The sequence below is a fragment of the Cupressus sempervirens genome, chromosome 4 (genome assembly GCF_028749045.1).
Source record: "Cupressus sempervirens isolate cs-2001-9-10 chromosome 4, ASM2874904v1, whole genome shotgun sequence".
Lineage (NCBI taxonomy): Eukaryota > Viridiplantae > Streptophyta > Pinopsida > Cupressales > Cupressaceae > Cupressus > Cupressus sempervirens.
The window spans coordinates 432,178,867-432,198,554 of NC_143121.1; the positions used below are offsets into that span (position 1 = coordinate 432,178,867).

General features: G+C 35.1%; 1 protein-coding gene across 2 annotated transcripts in view; it reads left to right on the forward strand.

Moving 5' to 3' along the window:
- Positions 1 to 463: 463 nt before the first annotated feature.
- Positions 464 to 19,688, forward strand: part of LOC149561869 (peptidyl-prolyl cis-trans isomerase FKBP13, chloroplastic-like) — a 139,107-nt gene continuing 119,882 nt past the window's right edge. Inside the window, exon 1 of one of the 2 annotated variants that reach the window (XM_089825398.1) lies at positions 464 to 863. In XM_089825398.1, coding sequence (XP_089681524.1) covers positions 504 to 863 — 360 coding nt within the window. In that variant the 5' untranslated portion in view covers positions 464 to 503. The remainder of the gene's footprint in view (positions 864 to 19,688) is intronic. The other variant, XM_089825399.1, reaches the window with a different exon arrangement.

The following is a 19,688-nucleotide window of genomic DNA, read 5'->3' on the forward strand; positions in this document are numbered from 1 at the left end:
ATCACTTCTAAAGACTTATTTAACACTAAACACTACTCTCTCCCTTCGTAAATCTTCAACCTACTTCGATTGAGTGCATGAAAACCTCTAACTCGCTAACTCGTAATTGTATGCACATATTTTACTTAACAACAAGGCTTAGAAGACCAATTTTGTGACCAATCTATGACCTTTAGATGAAGTTTCTACAATGTTTTCAACAAATAAATGTTCAACATATTTCATTACTGTCATGAGACCACATTTCGCATAATGTCAAATAATTGACATGCTTGCTAGGGACTCTCCTATTAATAAAATATCAAATAAACCTAGTCAGCTATCCCATGGGCGTTAAGATTCTTCTGTTTCCAATGATGAAACGTTAATACGATGCAATTCAAACTTCAATTTTAAAAAGGATAAACCTTATTTAATTATTATTTTTTATTTTTCAAAAGGAAAATGGTTCTGTTTTGGGGACGAGAAGATATGGTTGGCCTCCAATTTGAAACTTGGGAGAGATGGGGTGTTCAATGTTGTCGGGTGGCGCGCCACGCCTCCTCCTCCATAATCACAGGAGATTCTCAAACACTACACAGTGCAGGCAAGTCCATAAAATCAAGATGGAAATGGAATGCAAGCGAACCCATGAAGCAACAACTAAATCAATCAAATCGGAGGAGACTGCGACCACAAGAAGAAGAGACATTGTAGCACTTGGTTGTTTGGTTGCTAGTGCGAACGCAATGCAAATGACAGAACCACAGCTGGCCAGAGGTGAAGGTGGTCCCTGTGAACTGACTTTAGCTCCCTCTGGATTGGGCTACTGTGACACTCTCGTAGGCACTGGTGTTGAAGCTTCGGAAGGACAACTTATTAAGGTACCTTTTTATTTATAATTTGGTTTTTGAGATTGAATTTATCAGTAAAAGGAAGTGCATATATTTTTTCTCCTCGCAAATGACTTTGTTAATGGTCTAGAATTTGTGGCATTACCTAAAATGACCTTGGTCTTCGTTTCTTGGGTCGCACAATGTCTTGCTTCCTTGAAATCAACAAGTAGCAAGCCCACGTATTATTATGATGACTTACACATCATCTTGGATATCACTCGAGGCCACCAAATAGAGGATTTGGACACACCATCGAATAAGGAGGAGGTGCAAAACCGGTCATCACCACACCATATAGACGCCCCAACGATGAAAATGATAAATCTATCAAAGAATTACTTGAATGAGACATATAAGATCTAGTTCAAATCCATTTGCATCTTTCATAATGTTGGTAACGAAAAAAGGGAACTCTCTGAATGTGCATTGCTTACCAAGCCTTAATCAAAAAGATGATAAAAAATAGGTATCTAATACCCAGGGTCTATTGCATGCTGTGGTTTATTTCTCACAGATAGACCTAAGCTTGGGCTAGAACCAAATAAGAGTTCAGGAGCAAGACATCTACAAGACCACTTTTCAATGTCATTTTGGCCATTATGAGTTTTTGGTTATGCCTTTCGGTTTGACCAATGCACCAACTACATTTTCAATCTTGTAGTCTTTGATGTTATTCTTATATATAGCAAGACATTGGGAAGATCAATTAAAACACTTGGATGAAGTTTTGGGAATAATAGAAGTGCAATCACCAGATGCAAAATCATCTAAACATGAGTTTGGTATGACGGAAATATGTTACTTGGGCCTATCATTAGTGAAAATGGGCTCAAGTGCACCAAGCAAAGATTCAAGTCATCCTAGATTGGGCCCCACTAAAGACCCTCAAATAATTATGTGGTTTCTATGGGTTATGTAGCTATTATTGAAGGTTTGTTATAGGATTTTCCCAACTTGGGGCTCCCTTAACAAGTCTAACGAAGAAAGGAGCATTTAAATAGATGAATTAGACACAATGGGTGTTTGAAAAATTCAAGGAGATCATAAGCACTTGTCTAATTTTAGCCCTACCATATTTCAAAACAGCCCTTTGTACTAGATTTGACTCATTGGGAGAAGGAATTGGGGCAGTCTTGATGCGAAATGGGAACCCTATTGCTTTCAAATGTAGGAATTTGAAAGACAATGAAAATTTGTTCTCTACAAACGACAGGGAAATGCTTTCCATGATGCATGTGTTGACCAAGTTTCGACAATATCTAGTTGGTGGAGAGTTTGTAGTGAGTATGGATCATAATAGTTTAAAATGCTTCTTGGAGAAAAAAGACCTTACTGAACATTGACAAAAATAGGTTAGCAAGATCCACGCATACGATTTTGATATTGAATATGTAAAAGAAAAAGGAAAATGGTTGTCAATTCCCTATCTTGGAAACCAAATATGTTAAAGTTGATAATGATATCGATCATTTAAAATCTGCATTGGTTACTATTTGTATATTGCTGATAACAAACAGTTTTTGTTAATGTAACTAAAGGCAGTGATAATGGAGTGACATGTCAATTAAGAGACATGTCTTCACTTACGCGGAGAAATGTCTATTCATCGACACGTCTACTCAAGATTATAAATATATCAAATCTGATCGATCAAGATGCAATGTACAGAAAACCAATAGCACCAAGCATTTTGGAGATCAGTCTCTCTCCTATCCATATTCAGATCTGTGATACAATAATCAGAATGAATTAAAGTGTTATTGTTTTCAAAATGTTAAGTTTTCAGATTTTAGGGCAGAGAAGAGGTATATTGCAACAGTGGGGAATAATTACTTGCACTATACCTCTTCTCTGCCCTAAATTCTGAAGACTTAACACAAAATTCTATACAATACTTTAAAGTATTATCATCTCATCATTCTAGTAACAACCTGGAAGAAATTAGAAGATCAATAAGAACACCATTCAAGAGAGAAAATTTAAAAGATATTTATATTCTAATCTACAATAAATCTAATCAACTTTAACATTGTTGATATTGATAGCTTCAGTCAGATAAACATGGTTGATAAATAACAATATAATGATATATGATTCCATGTATGCATGTGTATCATTGTATGATAAGTATATTGATATATATACATGCATAATTAAATATCAAACTATACATCATTAAATTGATTAATTTAGGAACAAAATCTCAGTCATGATTATCGATTATCATTATTGTAATTTTCAAGTATAAAATCTGTAACTATCAATCTGCATTTAATCGGTATTGGAGATCATCATTACTTCCATTTAATAAGTATTGATTTTAGACATTATGTATTGCCATTGATAATGGTATTGATCATGTATAATCTTCGTTGGTTACTATTTTTACCATAGTAAATTCATTTAATTTTCATTGGTTACTATTTTTAGCATAGTAAATTCATTTTTGGCTTCGGGGTTGTTACCCCCCAACCCTGCTTTGTATCATGACAAGGAGTGCACTTGGGGTGCGACCTCAGGACCCTGTCTTGGGCATTGACCCTGGACCCCACAAGGGGCACTGCATAGTTGAGAAAGGGGAGCTATGGTACTCACAAGCATTCAAGGAGTGGCTAATGGTGATTGAGGTTGATCAAGATGTTGGATACAATTGATTAATTGTGTATTGTTTTTGATGTTACACAAATGTCATATCATTATTAGTCACTGTATGATGAGCTCACTCAGGCAGTGAAGACAGTTTTCTGTGTCTACTGAGCTTTTTTGTGTTTGCCTAGTTTAGAAGGCAGTATCTACTGAGTTCACTCGGGCATTGAAGGATAGTTTGCAGAAGATGAGTGTTAACCAAGCTCACTTGGTTAATGAAGAAAAGTTGGATGGAACCAGTATTAACTGAGCTCACTCGGTTGCCAAAGGATCTTTGCGAGTTTGCAGTGTTAACCAAGCTTTTGTTGGTTAACACAAGAAATCGTTTCTGAGTTAGTGTCTATTGAGCTGGGTCGGCTAACGAAGGATTTTCTTATTTTGGCATATTAAGCTTAATTGATTTATCTATTGGTTCTAGCCGATTGAGGTGACGAATATTAGTTATTCTAAGTTGTATATGAGTTGACTTGACAATATGAAAGATATAAGGTCAATTTGTGGATTCAATGGAACTGAAAAGTTATGAATCTATTGAAGATTTAATGAGGAAGAGAGAAGCGAATTTGAAGGGTAAGTAGAATATCCTTTTGGAGAAGAAAAAATATATTCAATTAGGAAGGATTAGAGATCTGTAATCGGCAATTTAGTTGCATTCAAATTAGGTCATCTCATTATTACACTCTAACCATTGTAGCAGTGATCTAAATCTCTTAACAGAGTTGGCTTAACAACTATTTGTAAATCCTCTAACACAGTGACAGTTCTATTGGATTGTCTTAAAACCTCTAGCAAGGCCACTCCTAACAGGGTGATTAAATCCTTTAACAGGGTCACACTTAGCAGTGTGTTTTGTAACCTTTAACAGGGTTGACTCCTAACAGGGCTCACTTTAAAAGAGTGAAAACAGTAACTAGTTGCAATTGGTGGTTTTTCCTAAATTGGGTTTCCACGTTAAATCCTGGTGTCAAATGTGTTCATGCTATTTTCTTTTATGTGTTTGCAACTAAGTTAAAGTAAGGGTAATCACAGATAACATTTAAAGATTTGCATAATCAGTACTTACCGAGTTACAACATTTTATGTCTGTTTACCGAGCAACAACAGTATTCAGTCTTCAGACTTTATTTTGTACTGACATCTAAAGGATTTGGGATTTATTTTAGTAGTAACCGATTCACCCCTCCCCTCTCAGTTACTCCTTTTATATTTCCAACAATTGGTTTTAGAGCGTTTGGTGCTTGCAGGGAAGGTTTCAAAGACCTAAGCTAAAGATCAGGATGTCTTACAGAAGAGAGATTCCCAAGCTGAACAAAGACAATTTTGCAGCATGACAAGGACTTATGAGGTTACATTTGGCTACTATCAATGATTCATGGTGCAAATATCTTGATGCTGAATACAAGACTCCCATTGGAACATTATCAGTTGAAGATATTGCTGAAAAGAAGAATCATAACATCATGATGATTGATATTGCATCCACTCTTAGTTATGTTGAATTTGATTAAGTCAAAGACTGCAAAACAACTCATGAGATGTGGACCAAACTAAAAGACATATATAGAGGAGATAACAATGTAAGAAGAGCTAAGGTTGAAAGTCTTAGAGGTCATTTTGATTAGATGAAAATGAGAGAAGATGAGAATATTGCAAAATATGTGGAAAGAATCAAAGCAAGTGTAAGTGCAATCAAAGCATTTGGAGGAGACATTGAAGAGAAAACAGTTGTAAGCAAGGTACTTAGAACTCTTCTTATTTATGCAATTAAAATGTCTGCTATTCAAGAGATGAAATATAATCCAAATAATAAAATATCTTTGGATGCTCTAGTTGGAGGATTGACAGCTTTTGAGTTAGATAACTTTGATAACTATGTTCCTAGTTCAAAGGTTATTGAGTCTGCTTTTAAACCTAAACTCTCACTCAAAGAAAAGGGTAAGAAATCAAAGTCCAATCACTCAGGAAGTAAAGATGAAGAAAAAGAAGAAAGTTCATATAGTGATCTTGAAGTTGTTGAAGCCCTACTTGCAAGAAAGTATTCCACAGGCAGAGGAAAGTACAAAGGTAAAGTTCCTCTGATTAGTATTTCTTGTGAAGAAGTCGGTCACATTGCTGCAAGGTGTCCAAACAAAGAAATCAAAGATGAAAAGAAAAGCAATAAGCAAAAAGGCAAGAAGGATTCCAAGAACTACAAGAACTACAAGGACAAAGGTAAGAAATCTTGTTTTATAGCTAAAGATTCTGATAACAGTGAAGATGAAATGGTATATATTGCTGTAAAAGATGAATCTGATGATGAAGGAGATAAGATGGTACTTATCTTTCATGTTAGCAAAAATGATATATGTATTATTGACAATGGCTGTTCACATCATATGACTGGAGATAAAACAAGATTTGAGCACACGGAATATTATGATGTAGGTAGTGTGAGATTTGGAAACAATGAACCTTGTAACATAAAAGGAAAAGGATGTATTTCATTGACTAAAGAACTTGTATGTGACAATGTTTATTGGGTTGAAGAACTAAAGCATAATCTACTAAGTGTGGCACAGTTGAATAACATTGGATTCAAGGTAGAATTCATGAATGGACAGGCCAAACTACTAGATGGAAAAGGAAATCTGGTTGGATCTGGCAATCAAATAAAAGGTAATCTATTTTATCTTGATCTCAGTGAATGTTCATGTTTTATTGCTCAAGTAGAAGAAAGATGGTTATGGCACAAAAGACTATGTCTATAAACTTTGATAATCTGGTTAAGATAAGCAAACATAGAAGAGTAAGAGGTATTCCTAGTTTCAAAAAACCTGATATGAGTTTATGCAAGAATTGCCAAATTGGTAAGATGGGAAAGACTAGTTTCAAAAGTAAAAACTATCAGTCAAAAAAAGTCTTAGAAATTGTTCATACAGACTTATGTGGACCTATTGAAATAGAGAGTTATAGTGGAGAAAAGTTTTTCATTCTTTTTGTTGATTATTCTAGAATGATGACTGTAATGTATCTAAAAGAAAAATCAGAAGCCTTTCAAAAGTTCGAATGGTATCTAGCAAGAGTAGAAAAAGAAACTGGAAAGAGATTGAAATGTTTAAGATCAGACAGAGGTGGTGAATTCATCTCCAATGAATTCAATAATTTCTGCATCGAAAGAGGAATTAAAAGACAAGTATTAACCCCTGGTACACCACAACAGAATGGTATAGCTGAAAGAAGAAATAGATCCTTTATGGATTGTGCAAGAACCCTGATGATTGAAAATAATGTTGCTATCAAATACTGGAAGGAAGTTATCAGCACTGCAGTTCATACCTTGAACAGAGTACAGTTGAAGAAAGATTCAAAAAAAACTCTTATCAACTATGGTATCACTACAAATCTAATGTAAGTTACTTGAAAGTATTTGGTAGCAAATGTTATATCTAGAAAGAATCTAGAAAAGACAAATTTGATGTAAAAGGTGATGAAGGCATATTTCTAGGATAGTCCTGTAGAAGTAAAGCATACAAATGTTTGAATTTGTCTACTCATAAAATAATAGAAAGTGCACATGTTAGAATTGATGAGTTTGTAGAAAAGAGTGAAGAAGAAAGCAACAAAGAGCTAGAGGATTATAGAAGATTTGTTTACTATGAACCTACTTCCCTGCCAAACCTATCTGAAAGAAAGGAGGCTTCATTTCCCGAGTCCCCAAAATCTCCAACAGTTACCAAGTTGCAGATAGTGCAACCTGAGTCACAATCTGAAAGACCCAAGTTGCAATCAGAAGCTACTGAATTAGTTCAAACCGAGTTTGATGGACCCGAGTCACAGACAGTGGAACTTATTCAAAACCCAAAGAACCTGTGTTAGCAAGATATGTTAGAAGGCATCATACACCTGATCAGATCATTGGAGACAAATTTGATGGAACAATGACAAGAAGCAAATTAAAAGGTATATGTTTACTTGCTGAATTTGAATCTAGAAATGTTAAAGATGCTCTGGAAAATGAAAATTGGGTTGAAGCACTGAATGAAGAGATAAAATAGATAGAAAAGAACAAAACCTGGACTCTTATTCCTAGATTTAAGTATAAAAATGTAATCGGCACAAAGTGGGTGTTCAGAGATAAGCTGAATGAAGATGGAAAAGTTTCTAGAAACAAGGTAAGACTGGTATGTAAAAGTTATTCTCAAAAAGAAGGTATTGATTATTGTGAAACTTTTGCTTTTGTTGCAAGATTAGAAGGTGTTGGAACTTTACTAGCAGATGTAGCACATAGAGAATTTAAAGTATATCAAATGGATGTAAAATCTGCATTTTTGAATGGAATTCTTCATGAGGAAGTCTACATTGAACAACCAGAAGGTTTTGTAGATTGTAGCAAAAGAGACATGGTTTGCAAGTTACACAAAGCATTATATGGTCTCAAGCAAGCTCCTAGAGCTTGGTATGAAAGACTTCATAATTACTTGGTACAGATTGGCTTTCAAAGAACAAATGATAACAATAATCTGTATATCAAAGAAGGACCAGACAAGAAGATTGTGTTGGCAGAAATATTTGTTGATGATACTTTATTCACAGGATATGATGACTTGTGCAAAGTATTTTCAAAAGAAATGAATAAAAAATTTGAGACGTCTATGTTTGGTGAGATAAAATTCTTTGTTGGGTTGCAGATACAGCAAAACAAAAATGGTATCTACATCTCTCAATCTAAGTATATCAAGGAGAAACTAAAGAAGTTTGGAATGGAAGATTGAAGACTGGTTGGAACCCCTATGTCTACTGGACATAAAGTTTTCCAAGAATGACGATTCCAAAGAAGTAGACCAGACCACATACAGATCAATGATTGAGAAATTGCAGTATGTAGTACATATAAGGCCTGATATTGCACTGGCAGTTGGTATGGTGACAAGATTCTCAACAAATCCCAGAGAAAATCACATGATGACAATTAAGAGAATCATGAGATATCTGAAAGGTATTGAAGACTATGGCTTATGGTACAAACTTGGAGACAATTTGGACTTGAAGGTGTTTACTAATGCTGATTGGGCAGGAAGTCTTGATGACAAAAAAAAATATTAGTGGTGGAGCATTTTTTTTGGTAAAAGACTAGTGTCTTGGACAAGCAAGAAACAAAATTGCATCTCTCAATCCACAACAGAGGCAGAATATGTAGCAGTAGCAGTTAATTGTTCTAACATTGTTTGGTTCAAACAATTGTTGGAAGGAATGAAGATAGAGATCAAGGATCCAGTAGTCATATACTGTGATAACACTAGCACAATCAATATATCAAAGAATCTAGTGATGCATACCAAAACAAAACACATTGTTATAAAATATCACTTCTTAAGAGAGTTGGTGCAGGATAAAGAAGTTAGATTGGAATATGTAAATACAAAAGAATAGGTCAAGCCATTACCTAAAGATTCATTTCTGTATCTAAGAGGTAAGCTAGGGGTCATTCCCCTATCTGAAGCTCACTAAATAAAGTTTAGTGAGGCATCGGCCGTAGCAAGTTGAAGATCAATCAGTTGGTGTAGAATTGTCAAGGGCATATTGCAAATGAATCAGTACTTAAGGTACATTTATATTAACAGAGTTGTTGTCTTTGGCATTTGTTGTCAAAGAGGGAGAAGTTTACTGTCATATCCCATAGAAATTTTTGTCATTCCAAAGAAGAAGTTTGCTATCATAGAAACTTTATGAAGAGATATCTAAGAGGGAGAATGAACTTGGCAGAAGCTTTTGCAGACAGAGGGAGAAATTGAAGAAAGGAAGAGCTCACACTAACAGAGGAAGTTCTCATGAATAAAACTAAGGATATGTTCCTTACTTTATTCTTGTTCCAAAATTTCATTGTGTTATGACAGGTTGTGTTGCCATCAATGCCAAAGAGGGAGATTGTTGGATACAATTGATTAATTGTGTATTGTCTTTGATGTTACACAAATGTCATATCATTATCAGTTAGTGTATGCCGAGCTCACTCGGGCAATGAAGATAGTTTTTTGTATCTATCGAGCATTTCTGTGTTTGCCTAGTTTAGAAGGCAATATCTATTGAGTTCATTCGGGCATCGAAGGATAGTCTGCAGAAAATGAGTGTTAACCGAGCTCACTCGGTTAATGAAGAAAAGTTGGATGGAACCAGTGCTAACCGAGATCACTCGATTGCCAAAGAATCTTTGCGAGTTTGCAATGTTAACCGAGCTTTTGTTGGTTAACACACGAAATCATTTTTGAGTTAGTGTCTACTGAGCTAGGTCGGCTAACGAAGGATTTTCTTGTTTTGGTATATGAAGCTTAATTGATTTATCTATTGGTTCTAGCCGACTGAGGTCATGAACATTAGTTATTTTAAGTTGTATATGAGCCGACTTGACAATATGAAAGATATAAGGTCAAGTTGTGGACTCAATGGAAGTGAAAAGTTATGAATGTATTGAAGATTTATGATGAAGAGATGAAGCAAATTTGAAAGATAAGCAGAATATCCTTGTGCAGCAGAAAATATAGATTTGATTAGGAAGGATCAAGTACAAGCCAAAACAAAGATCTGTAATCAGCAATTTAGTTGGATTCAAATTAGGTCATCTCATTGTTACTCTCTAACCATTGTAGCAGTGATCTAAATCTCTTAACAGAGTTGGCTTAACAACTATTTGTAAATCCTCTAACAAAGTGGCAGTTCTATTGAATTGTCTTAAGAACTCTAACCAGGCCACTCCTAACAGGGTGATTAAATCCTTTAACAGGTTCATAGCTAACAGTGCGTTTTGTAACCTTTAATAGGGTTGGCTCCTAACAGGGCTCACTTCAGAAGAGTGAAAATAGTAATTAGTTGCAATTGGCAATTTTTCCCAAATTGGGTTTCCACGTTTAATCTTGGTATCAAATGTGTTCATGCTATTTTCTTTTATGTGTTTGCAACTAAGTTAAAGTAAAGGTAATCACAGATAACATTTAAAGATTTGCATAATCAGTACTTACCAAGTTACAACATTTTATGTGTGTTTACTGAGCATCAACAGTATTCAGTCTTCAAACTTTATTTTGTACTAACATTTAAGGGATTTGGGATTTATTTTAGTAGTCACTGATTTACCCCTCCCCTCTTAGTTACTCTTATATTTCCAACACAAGAGACTCGGGGAGTTGAGATCACATATGGCTAGTTTTGGAGTGAGGTTGTTTAAGTTATTTTTTGCAAGAAGGTCTCACGGTTGAGTGGGAGCAATGACATGCTGAAGGTTGAGAAGCTTAAAGGGTAGAACTTTCAATTATGGAAAATGCAAATGGAGGACTATCTTTATCAGAAGGATTTATGGTGGCCATTGGGAGGGAAATCCAAGAAAGACCCAAATATGACAAATGAGGACTGGGACATTTTGGATAGAAAGACACTTGGAAGTATTTGTTTATGCCTAGTGCAATTGGTAGCATTTAATATTAAAAAAGCGAAGACAACTAAAGAGTTGATGTAAACCTTAGAAAAGCTATATGAAAAGCCTTCTGCTTCGAACAAGATATTTCTTATGAAGTGTTTATTTAATATGAAGATGGTAGAAGGTGGGTCCGTTTCTGATCATTGAATGAGTTTAATATGGTTACTAGTCAGTTATCTTCTATAAATGTCAATTTTGATGAAGAAATTAGGGCTTTCTTGTTTCTGTGTTCTTTGCCTGAAATATGGAATGACTTGGTAATGACTGCGAGTAACTCTGTTTCTAGTTCTAATACCCTAAAATTTGATGATGTTATTGGTGTTATTCTGAGTGAGGAAATTTGCAGGAAAAGCTGACGTGGATCTACATCAGGAAATGTCTTGAAAACACACAGAAGAAGAAGAACGAATGAAAGAAGAAACAATTCTGGAAATTGTGGGTAATCAAGACGAAAATCAAAGGGAAATAGGTCTCAATCTAGAGAACCAAGAGGTTGTTGATATTGTGGGAAACCAAGCCATAAGAAGAAAGATTGCTGGCCTCGGAAGAACAATGAAGGAGACAAACAAGAAGGAAATCAGGAAACAAATGTGGTAAATAATAAATCCGAAGAGGATGCTTTGCTTCTTTCCTTAGAAGATGTTGATGATTCATGGGGTTTAGATTCAGGGGCTTCATTTCATACTAGACTCCATAAAATTTATTTTCTTGATTATGTCCAAAGGGATTTGGGCTAGTTTATTTGAGAGATAATGAACGCTGTTAAATTGTTGTAAAATGAAGAATTAAGATTAAGTTGTAGAATGAGAAAAATTGGCTACTATAAGAGGTAAGACATGTTCCAAGGCTGAGTAGGAATTTAATTTCAGCAGGGCAACTAGGTGATGAGGGATTGAAACAACAGTTAGCACATTCATTTGTTGTGAAGGATTTTAAGGCAACAAAACAAATCCTTGGTATGAAGTTTTGTAGAGATAAGAACAACAAATTGACATTATCTCTGTTAAATTGAATGGACCTAGAGATAATCCTTTTATGGTCATTGGTTAATCACCGATTAGACAAATTCTCCTATATCTACTTATATATATATATGTATATGTATATATACATATATATAAATACTCTCCTATATCTACTTTTATATATATATATATATGTTACATATAATTATGTTTATAAATATTATTGCTAATATGTTATCTAATGATGATTAACTTATAATTTACCATATAGAGACATGTCTCCTCTTCTCATATTTATATGACATTCAAATCTGCATTTGGAACATACAGAAATAAATGGCAGTGTTATTACATTTGCAGAAAATGATCCTATAAAACTTAACATGGTATCAGAGCTAGACTGCAATTGTAAAAAATAGAATCAAGGGAGGAGATGGAAATAAAAGATGTTGCCAATCATGGTAAGCTAATCACAAAACTGTGGACAACATGGCAACTTATATTCAGAGAAAACAATAGAGTTACAACGACTTGATAATTGTTCAGAAGAATTCTATAAGGCATCATGAATAGGGAATGTGGAGAGGAAATCGTGTCCTGGGTCCAGTGAGCAGCGAAGAGTATACACAAGATAAGAGGCAAACAAATCTATGAATGAAGAACCAAAGCTGGATGATCACAGAAAATCTTAAACTCAGGAGGTGCCTATATTGAATACACAGACCCAATTGATTTGTTACTATCGATAATGTGCATACAGATGACTATAATACCAATAAATCAGACCCAGATTTAGTGCTTAAGGAGAATAATGGAATGCGATGATACTATGGTTATAACTCTCTATTAAACTAATCTTAATTGATATCTCTCCTACACTAGTTATGACAGGGAATTGATATTATAATCAACATATTATTCATTCTTACAATATTAAAAAGTCAGATATTAAGAAGTGTCGGTTAGAAACAGGCATGCAAATTGAAAAGCCTAGCACCCCCGATAGCAGATATATATATTAGATTAGGAGAATGAAACTGAGATGGAGGGAGCAAAAATAATGGAAGAGATATGTATACTCAGCGAACAAGAAGAGGAATATACAACAAAGTTGAATAGATAGACCAGACAGTAAGAGATAATAAGGGAACCATTCATTTTAGACAGCAGATATATGAAGCCAAATGCATAAAACAATGGAAGGATGAGGAGTATATATGTTTGGCTGGAAAACAGAAAAAAGCTCCAGATGTTACTACTACAGACCGGGGGAGGCACATATTGATTAGTCTGAAAGAATAGGAATAAATGCTAAAGAATGATGATAGTTGACAACTTGACACCATAGACTATGGAAGGGAAAAATATTGGGGCAAGCAGGAATAAGGAGGGCATCAAAGAAGTAAGCCAACACGGTGTTGTCGTTGGAAACAAGAGAATATCGCTCTTCCTTATTCATTATTGAGGAAATATATAGAAATCACCTTTATGGGAATCAACCAACGATATTAAGGAAATATGCGGATAATTGGATCTGCAAAACTAGAAGAAAGGAAGTGAACTGCAGGGAAGAATATTATACAGTAGTATATTACTTTCAGGAGATTATAATAGATGAAGGATTACAAGGAGTGATCTACGGGAGAATAGAATCCAATAGTGAGCAGTTTTGCATAAGCCATCAACACCCACTTTATAGGGGATTACATGCAGTCAACACAAAGGAAAGAAAGATGTTGAATATGAAATGGAATTATTCGAGTTTAGTAAGTTTTGAATATTAGTAATCCCCACTGTCCTTGCTTAGCATTGCAAGCAAGGAGGACTGCGAACCAAAGGACAAAGAGATATTGATCCGCTTGATAACCAATTCTGAATTGGGAGGATCATCAATCCCAAGTAGTAGCGAGGTAGAAAAAGAACTTCTTGCAGCTTATTCAATCGTCTATAATTATCTGGAATACAAGGATATATGTATCAGATTTTGAAAGAGAGAAATTAATCAAAGACATTCAACTGAGAAAGCAGTTAAGATTGACAGAGTGGAGGAATGCAGCTGTAAGGGAAGATATAGCATCATCAATGCTCAGGGGTAACAAACTACAGTTTATATAAAAAAAGAAGAAAAGAAGCAATAATAGAGAAGATACCGAGATGTAGGATGGTCAAAATGATTACAGTTGAAAGGGATTTACAATTTTTCATTTTGTTCAGTCCAGAAATAGATTGCTCTTATAAAGCAAAAGGCAGCCAAGCGTGCTGTTCTACCACCTGTAAGACCAAATATACACATTATTAGCGACTAAATCAGAAACTGTGCCAAGTATTGTCATTACAAAGCTATCATATTAGATAAGCGATCATATAAGTCTGCAAGGTCTTATTAGACTGAATAGCAGCAACATCATTTGCATAAAGCAATATTAGTAACAACAATCGGTTTATATATTTCAGATCAGTAAAATAATCATTGCAGACCAGAGAAACTTATTATCAATTGTTTAAACTTACATTGATAACAAAATTGGATAAAGAAATGGAGACAAATAAAAGATTGAGGACACCATGCACTTATACAATCCTTATGTGGAGGAGATCGATGAGTTCATAAAGTTTTTCAGATGCATATCTTCCTAGCATAAATTTCCAGGAGATAATGTTGTAAGCATTAAGGAAGGAAAGTTGAAGTTGCATATTAATGGGCTTATCATGAATGCAAGTCTTGTAGCGTATTCAAAGGATTCCATCAAACACATACACATTTAGTATGAATCATCACCATAATTTTACTCAAGATATGTAGATGAGATTGAAGTGGATCTAATGGGTCAACGATATAAGAGTGAGAATTTTACATTGTGAGGGGGAAATAATAATTAATGTTACATTCCCACTTGAACCATCTTTAGAAGGGAGATGTTCCATTCTCAAATAATCTAAGAAGGAAATTTCCAATTTAATATCTATGGACCTTCATGTGCAGATCAATAAAAGAAGGTTGGTACTTAACACATGTTGCCAAATATTGTGCAGACTCAATCTTATGATAGTAGCTACAAAGAAGCTGTGATCTAGAATTCATTAGCCATTTGATGATCAGGCTGGATAAAATGAGTCTCTTGAAGCGAATATCTTTGATAATTGAGATTATGAGTATCCTTCTATATTAAGAGGGAGTGTAAAGATACATTTGTGTGACTGCATGATTTTTGATGGGCCTACCCCTGTGTACATCATGAGGGAGCGACGACTTGTCACCAGAAAGTTGAAAGATTGATATTAGATTCAGAGGGAGTTTGATAGTTTATCTCAAGCATCCTTGGATGAAGAGAGCTTCTAAGGGAGCAACTAGAGGATATGAATTCCCAGAATCTTTTTTCAGAGGGAGAATTTTGAGGTGCAATTTCTTGTTAATGAGTTCTTCTCTGCGAAAGAAAAGTTTGAGGTGAAATTCCTTGTAATGTATTCTTCTTTGTAAGTGAGAAGTTGAGGTGAAAGCCCTTGTTCCACCCTTTGACTTGGTTCATGGTGGTTAATATTTTGCATATGTGAATTATGTCATGAAAGGTGACGATCTTTCATTGATGTATTTGTGAGGTCGCTATTGTAAGGTGATGATCTTAATAATGGTTTGACCTATTGTTATGATTGACTACATTAAGTTGTTTTCCCTGAGTGCCGGATATCATGATAACAAACTATCATGATAGACTACATTAAGTTGCTGTCTTGGAGTGCCGAAGATCATGATACTTGTCATGATGGAGAGCATGATACTTGGATTACTTGTTATTTGATAGACTACATTCAGTTGTTGTTCCAGAGTGTGTCGGAAATCGGATAACTCATATCCTTCTAGGATATGACATATTCTTTCGGTTGGCATCATGAACATGATGCTAGTGCACATACCAAGAGAATATAAGTGCGATTGATATTTCTTGTTGAATCATATTTCAGATATTTAACAAGAAATATCCTTGAAAATGCTATTCCAAGAATATCATATTGAGATGATATCTCTTTACATGCTTCAGAGCATAATGTGTTCTATAACAATCCTCCCTAGCTAAGAGTGAGTGTTAATGTTGTAGCTTCAGTGAGATTGAATAGACCTAGAGATAACCTTTCTATGGTCATTCATTAATCATCAATTAGACAAACTCCCCTATATCTACTTTTATATATATATATATATATAGATAGATAGATAGATAGATAGTAACACGGGGACGCTTCCCCCCTTTTTGTCCAACGTCCTAGAGACGGAGATGCACTGGGGATTTGGGGACTCAGTTCCTCCATCCATAGTGGTGCCACCAGATTCCGCCACCTTCATCGAGGATGGGGGCCGTTTCCATGTCAACTATTTGCTGATTTTACTATTTATGTTCAATGTTTGATGTTCCAATTCAATACAATGTTCAAGTATTTACTCTTTTGCATCTTTATATCTTCTATGGCAATACATCTTTTTGTAACTAGCATTTCAAGTACCATATGTATAGTATACAACCCCCCCGGTCCCCCGCCACCATCCCTTTGCTATCCCCAAATTAAGGCCCCTTTGTCCCCCCGTTTCGGAAACTTGTCTCCCCATTTTGTTGTCCCCCCATCCCCTAGGGTAGTGTATATATATATATATATATATATATATGTAGGTTACATATAATTATGTTTATATATATTGTTGTTAATATGTTGTCTAATGATAATTAACTTATAATTTACCATATAGAGACATGTCTCTTCATGATAAGTTTGCTAGAAAACGATCTTATTCAACTTAACAATCTCAGGCTGATTATATTGAGAAGGTGTTGCAAAATTTCTATATGGAGAATGCCAAAGCTGCCAACACACCTTTGACTAGTCATTTGAAATTGAATAAGGAGATGTGTCCAAAGACACAAGAAGAGGAGGATAAAATATCCAAGGTACCTTATGCTTCAACTGTAAGAAGTTTAATGTATGCTATGGTATGCACTAGGCTAGATATTGCACATTTTGTGGGAGTTGTTAGTAGGTATATGAGTCATCATGGAATTGAGCATTGAAATGTAGTCAAATGGATTCTTAGATACTTGAGAGGTACATCCAGTAAATGTTTAAATTCTGGGGGCTCTACTACTAATTTACAAGGCCATGTTGACTTAGATTTGGTAAGGGACATAGATACTAGGCAAAGTACTACAGGATATGTATTTACTGTTGGTGGGACAACAATGATTTGGATTTCTCGGTTCCAGAAGGTGAATGCTTTATCCACTACAGAGGCATAGTATGTTGCTGCTACAAAGGTAACCAAGGAGATGATATGGCTTTAATTTTTCATAGAAGAGTTGGGGCACCCATAGATGAAAAATTATCTGTTTATAGATAGCTAGATTGCCCTTCATCTAGCTAAGAATTCTGCTCTACATTCAAAGATGAAACACGTACAACTGTGGTACCATTTCATTCAGTTAGTTGTGGATGAAGGATAGTTAAAGCTGGATAAGATACAAACAAATGATAATCTAACAGATATGTTTACAAAGACAGTGACAAGTGAGAAGCTGAACTCCTCTTTGTCTTTGGTTGTTCTTCTAAATTGAAGAGAATAAAAGAACAACAAAATTCAGGGCGAATTTACATTTCAGAGGGAGCTATAAGTTTATAAGTGCTATGATCAGTCTCCAAGTGGGAGGTTATTGTTGTGGAGTTTGATTAGTTTCCAAGTGGGAGATTGTTGTTATGTGGAACTTGATTAGACTCAAAGGTTATTCTTTCCCCACTTCGTTCAGCGCAGTTTCTGCCTAGTTTTTCTTATGGGGGTTTGGGGGCAGCATCCCTTCTAGGGTCTAGGGGTAGTGCTCAAGGCAGGGTCTTGGGGTTGCTCCCCATTTGCGTTCCTTGTCGCAATACATGGCATAGTTGAGGAGCAATGCCCAAAGCCAAAATTGAATTTACTATTGTAAAAGGCATTAGGAGTTATATTTTCTATTGGATGACATATTCTAGCCCTAATTTTGTAAGCAACATAAGTCGTGTATTAAATAACTTATGGTTAGGGATTTTGTGATGTATGATGATTTAATAGCTTCTTGTTGTGGTATTGAGTTGCAAGAGATTGCAGATTGTAATCTGGTTGAAATCACTAGATAATAATATTGGACTTGTTTGCTGGATGTAGCCCAGGGATTGGGTGAATCACATTAAATCTTTGTGTCTTTTATTCTCTCTTGTGTACTTTATTCCTTTGTGATATTGATTACATTTGCATGTAATTGTTATTTCTCTCTATCTAATTCTAACTACTATTTGTATATTGCTGATAACAAACGATTTTGGTTAATGTAACCAAGGGCACCAATAATGGAATGACATGTCAATGAAGTGGAGGCATGTCTATTCATTGACATGTCTCCTCAAGATTATATATAGAAAATCTGTTCGATCAAGATGCAATGTAAAAACATCAAGAGTGCAAAGCATTTTGGAGATCAATCTCGCCCTTATCCATATTTAGAGTTGTGATACAATAATCATAATTAATTAAAGTGTTATTGTTTTCAGAATTCTATGCAATACTTGTGAAGTATGATTATCTCATCATTCTTGTAACAACCTGCAAGAAATTATAAGATCAGTAAGAGTAACATTGAAGAGATAGACATTTTTAAAAGATATCTATATTCTAATCTACAATAAATCTAATTAATTTCAACAAAACATTTTCTCATTGTGTGAGATGTCAACTGATTGAAAGGCACACCTTCTAGTAAAATATTCGAAGAACTCCTTTGCATGTGAATTAATGGATGGACTAATTCAAAATGACCAATACAAGGTAGTGGATGACATCATTTATTGCAAAGATAGAACTACGTAGTGCCTGAATTAAAATCAAAGAAGAAGATCTTGATGTTGGAAATATAAGAGGAGTAATTGAGGGGGGGGGGGGGGGGGGTGAATCAGTTACCACTAAAATAATTCCCAGATCCCTTAGATGTCAGCTATAAAATTCAAACTGATAAAACAGATTACTGCCGTTACTCGGTAAACACATGGTAATTGCTGTAACTCCGTAAATGCAGAGTATGAATAACTTTAGTGAATTTTAATATTTTATTATTAATTACTTGCAAGAAATAACATGAACACAAGAGACACTAGGATTTAACGTGGAAACCTTTTACTTATACCTTTCAGATTGTCAAGTTGGCTCAAATACAAGTTAGAATAACCAATATTCATCACCTCAGTCGGCTAGAATCAATAGGTACAATAATTAAGCTATATATGCCAAAACAAGAAAAATCCTTTGGTAGTCGACCCAACTTGGTAGAAACTGATTTTGAAGCGATTCCCGATGTTAACCAACAGAAGCTCGGTTAACACTGCGAACTTACAAAATTCCTTTGGTAACCGAGTGAACTTGGTTAGTACTGACTCTGTTCAACTTTCCCTTCGTTAACCGAGTGAGCTCGATTAACACTCTTTTCAGCTTAACTTCTTTTGACGCCCGAGTGAGCTCGGTAGAAACTTTCTTCTATACAAAGTAAACTCAGAAATGCTCGGTAGAATAGGAAAAGTGTCTTCATTGACCAAGTAAGCTCGACGTGCACTGACTGTCAACTGATATGACATTTGTGTAACATCAAAGACAACACACAATTGATCAATTGTATCCGACAATCTCCCTCTTTGGCATTGATGGCAACACAACATGTCATAGCACAATGAAATTTTGAGAACAAGACCCTCTCTGTC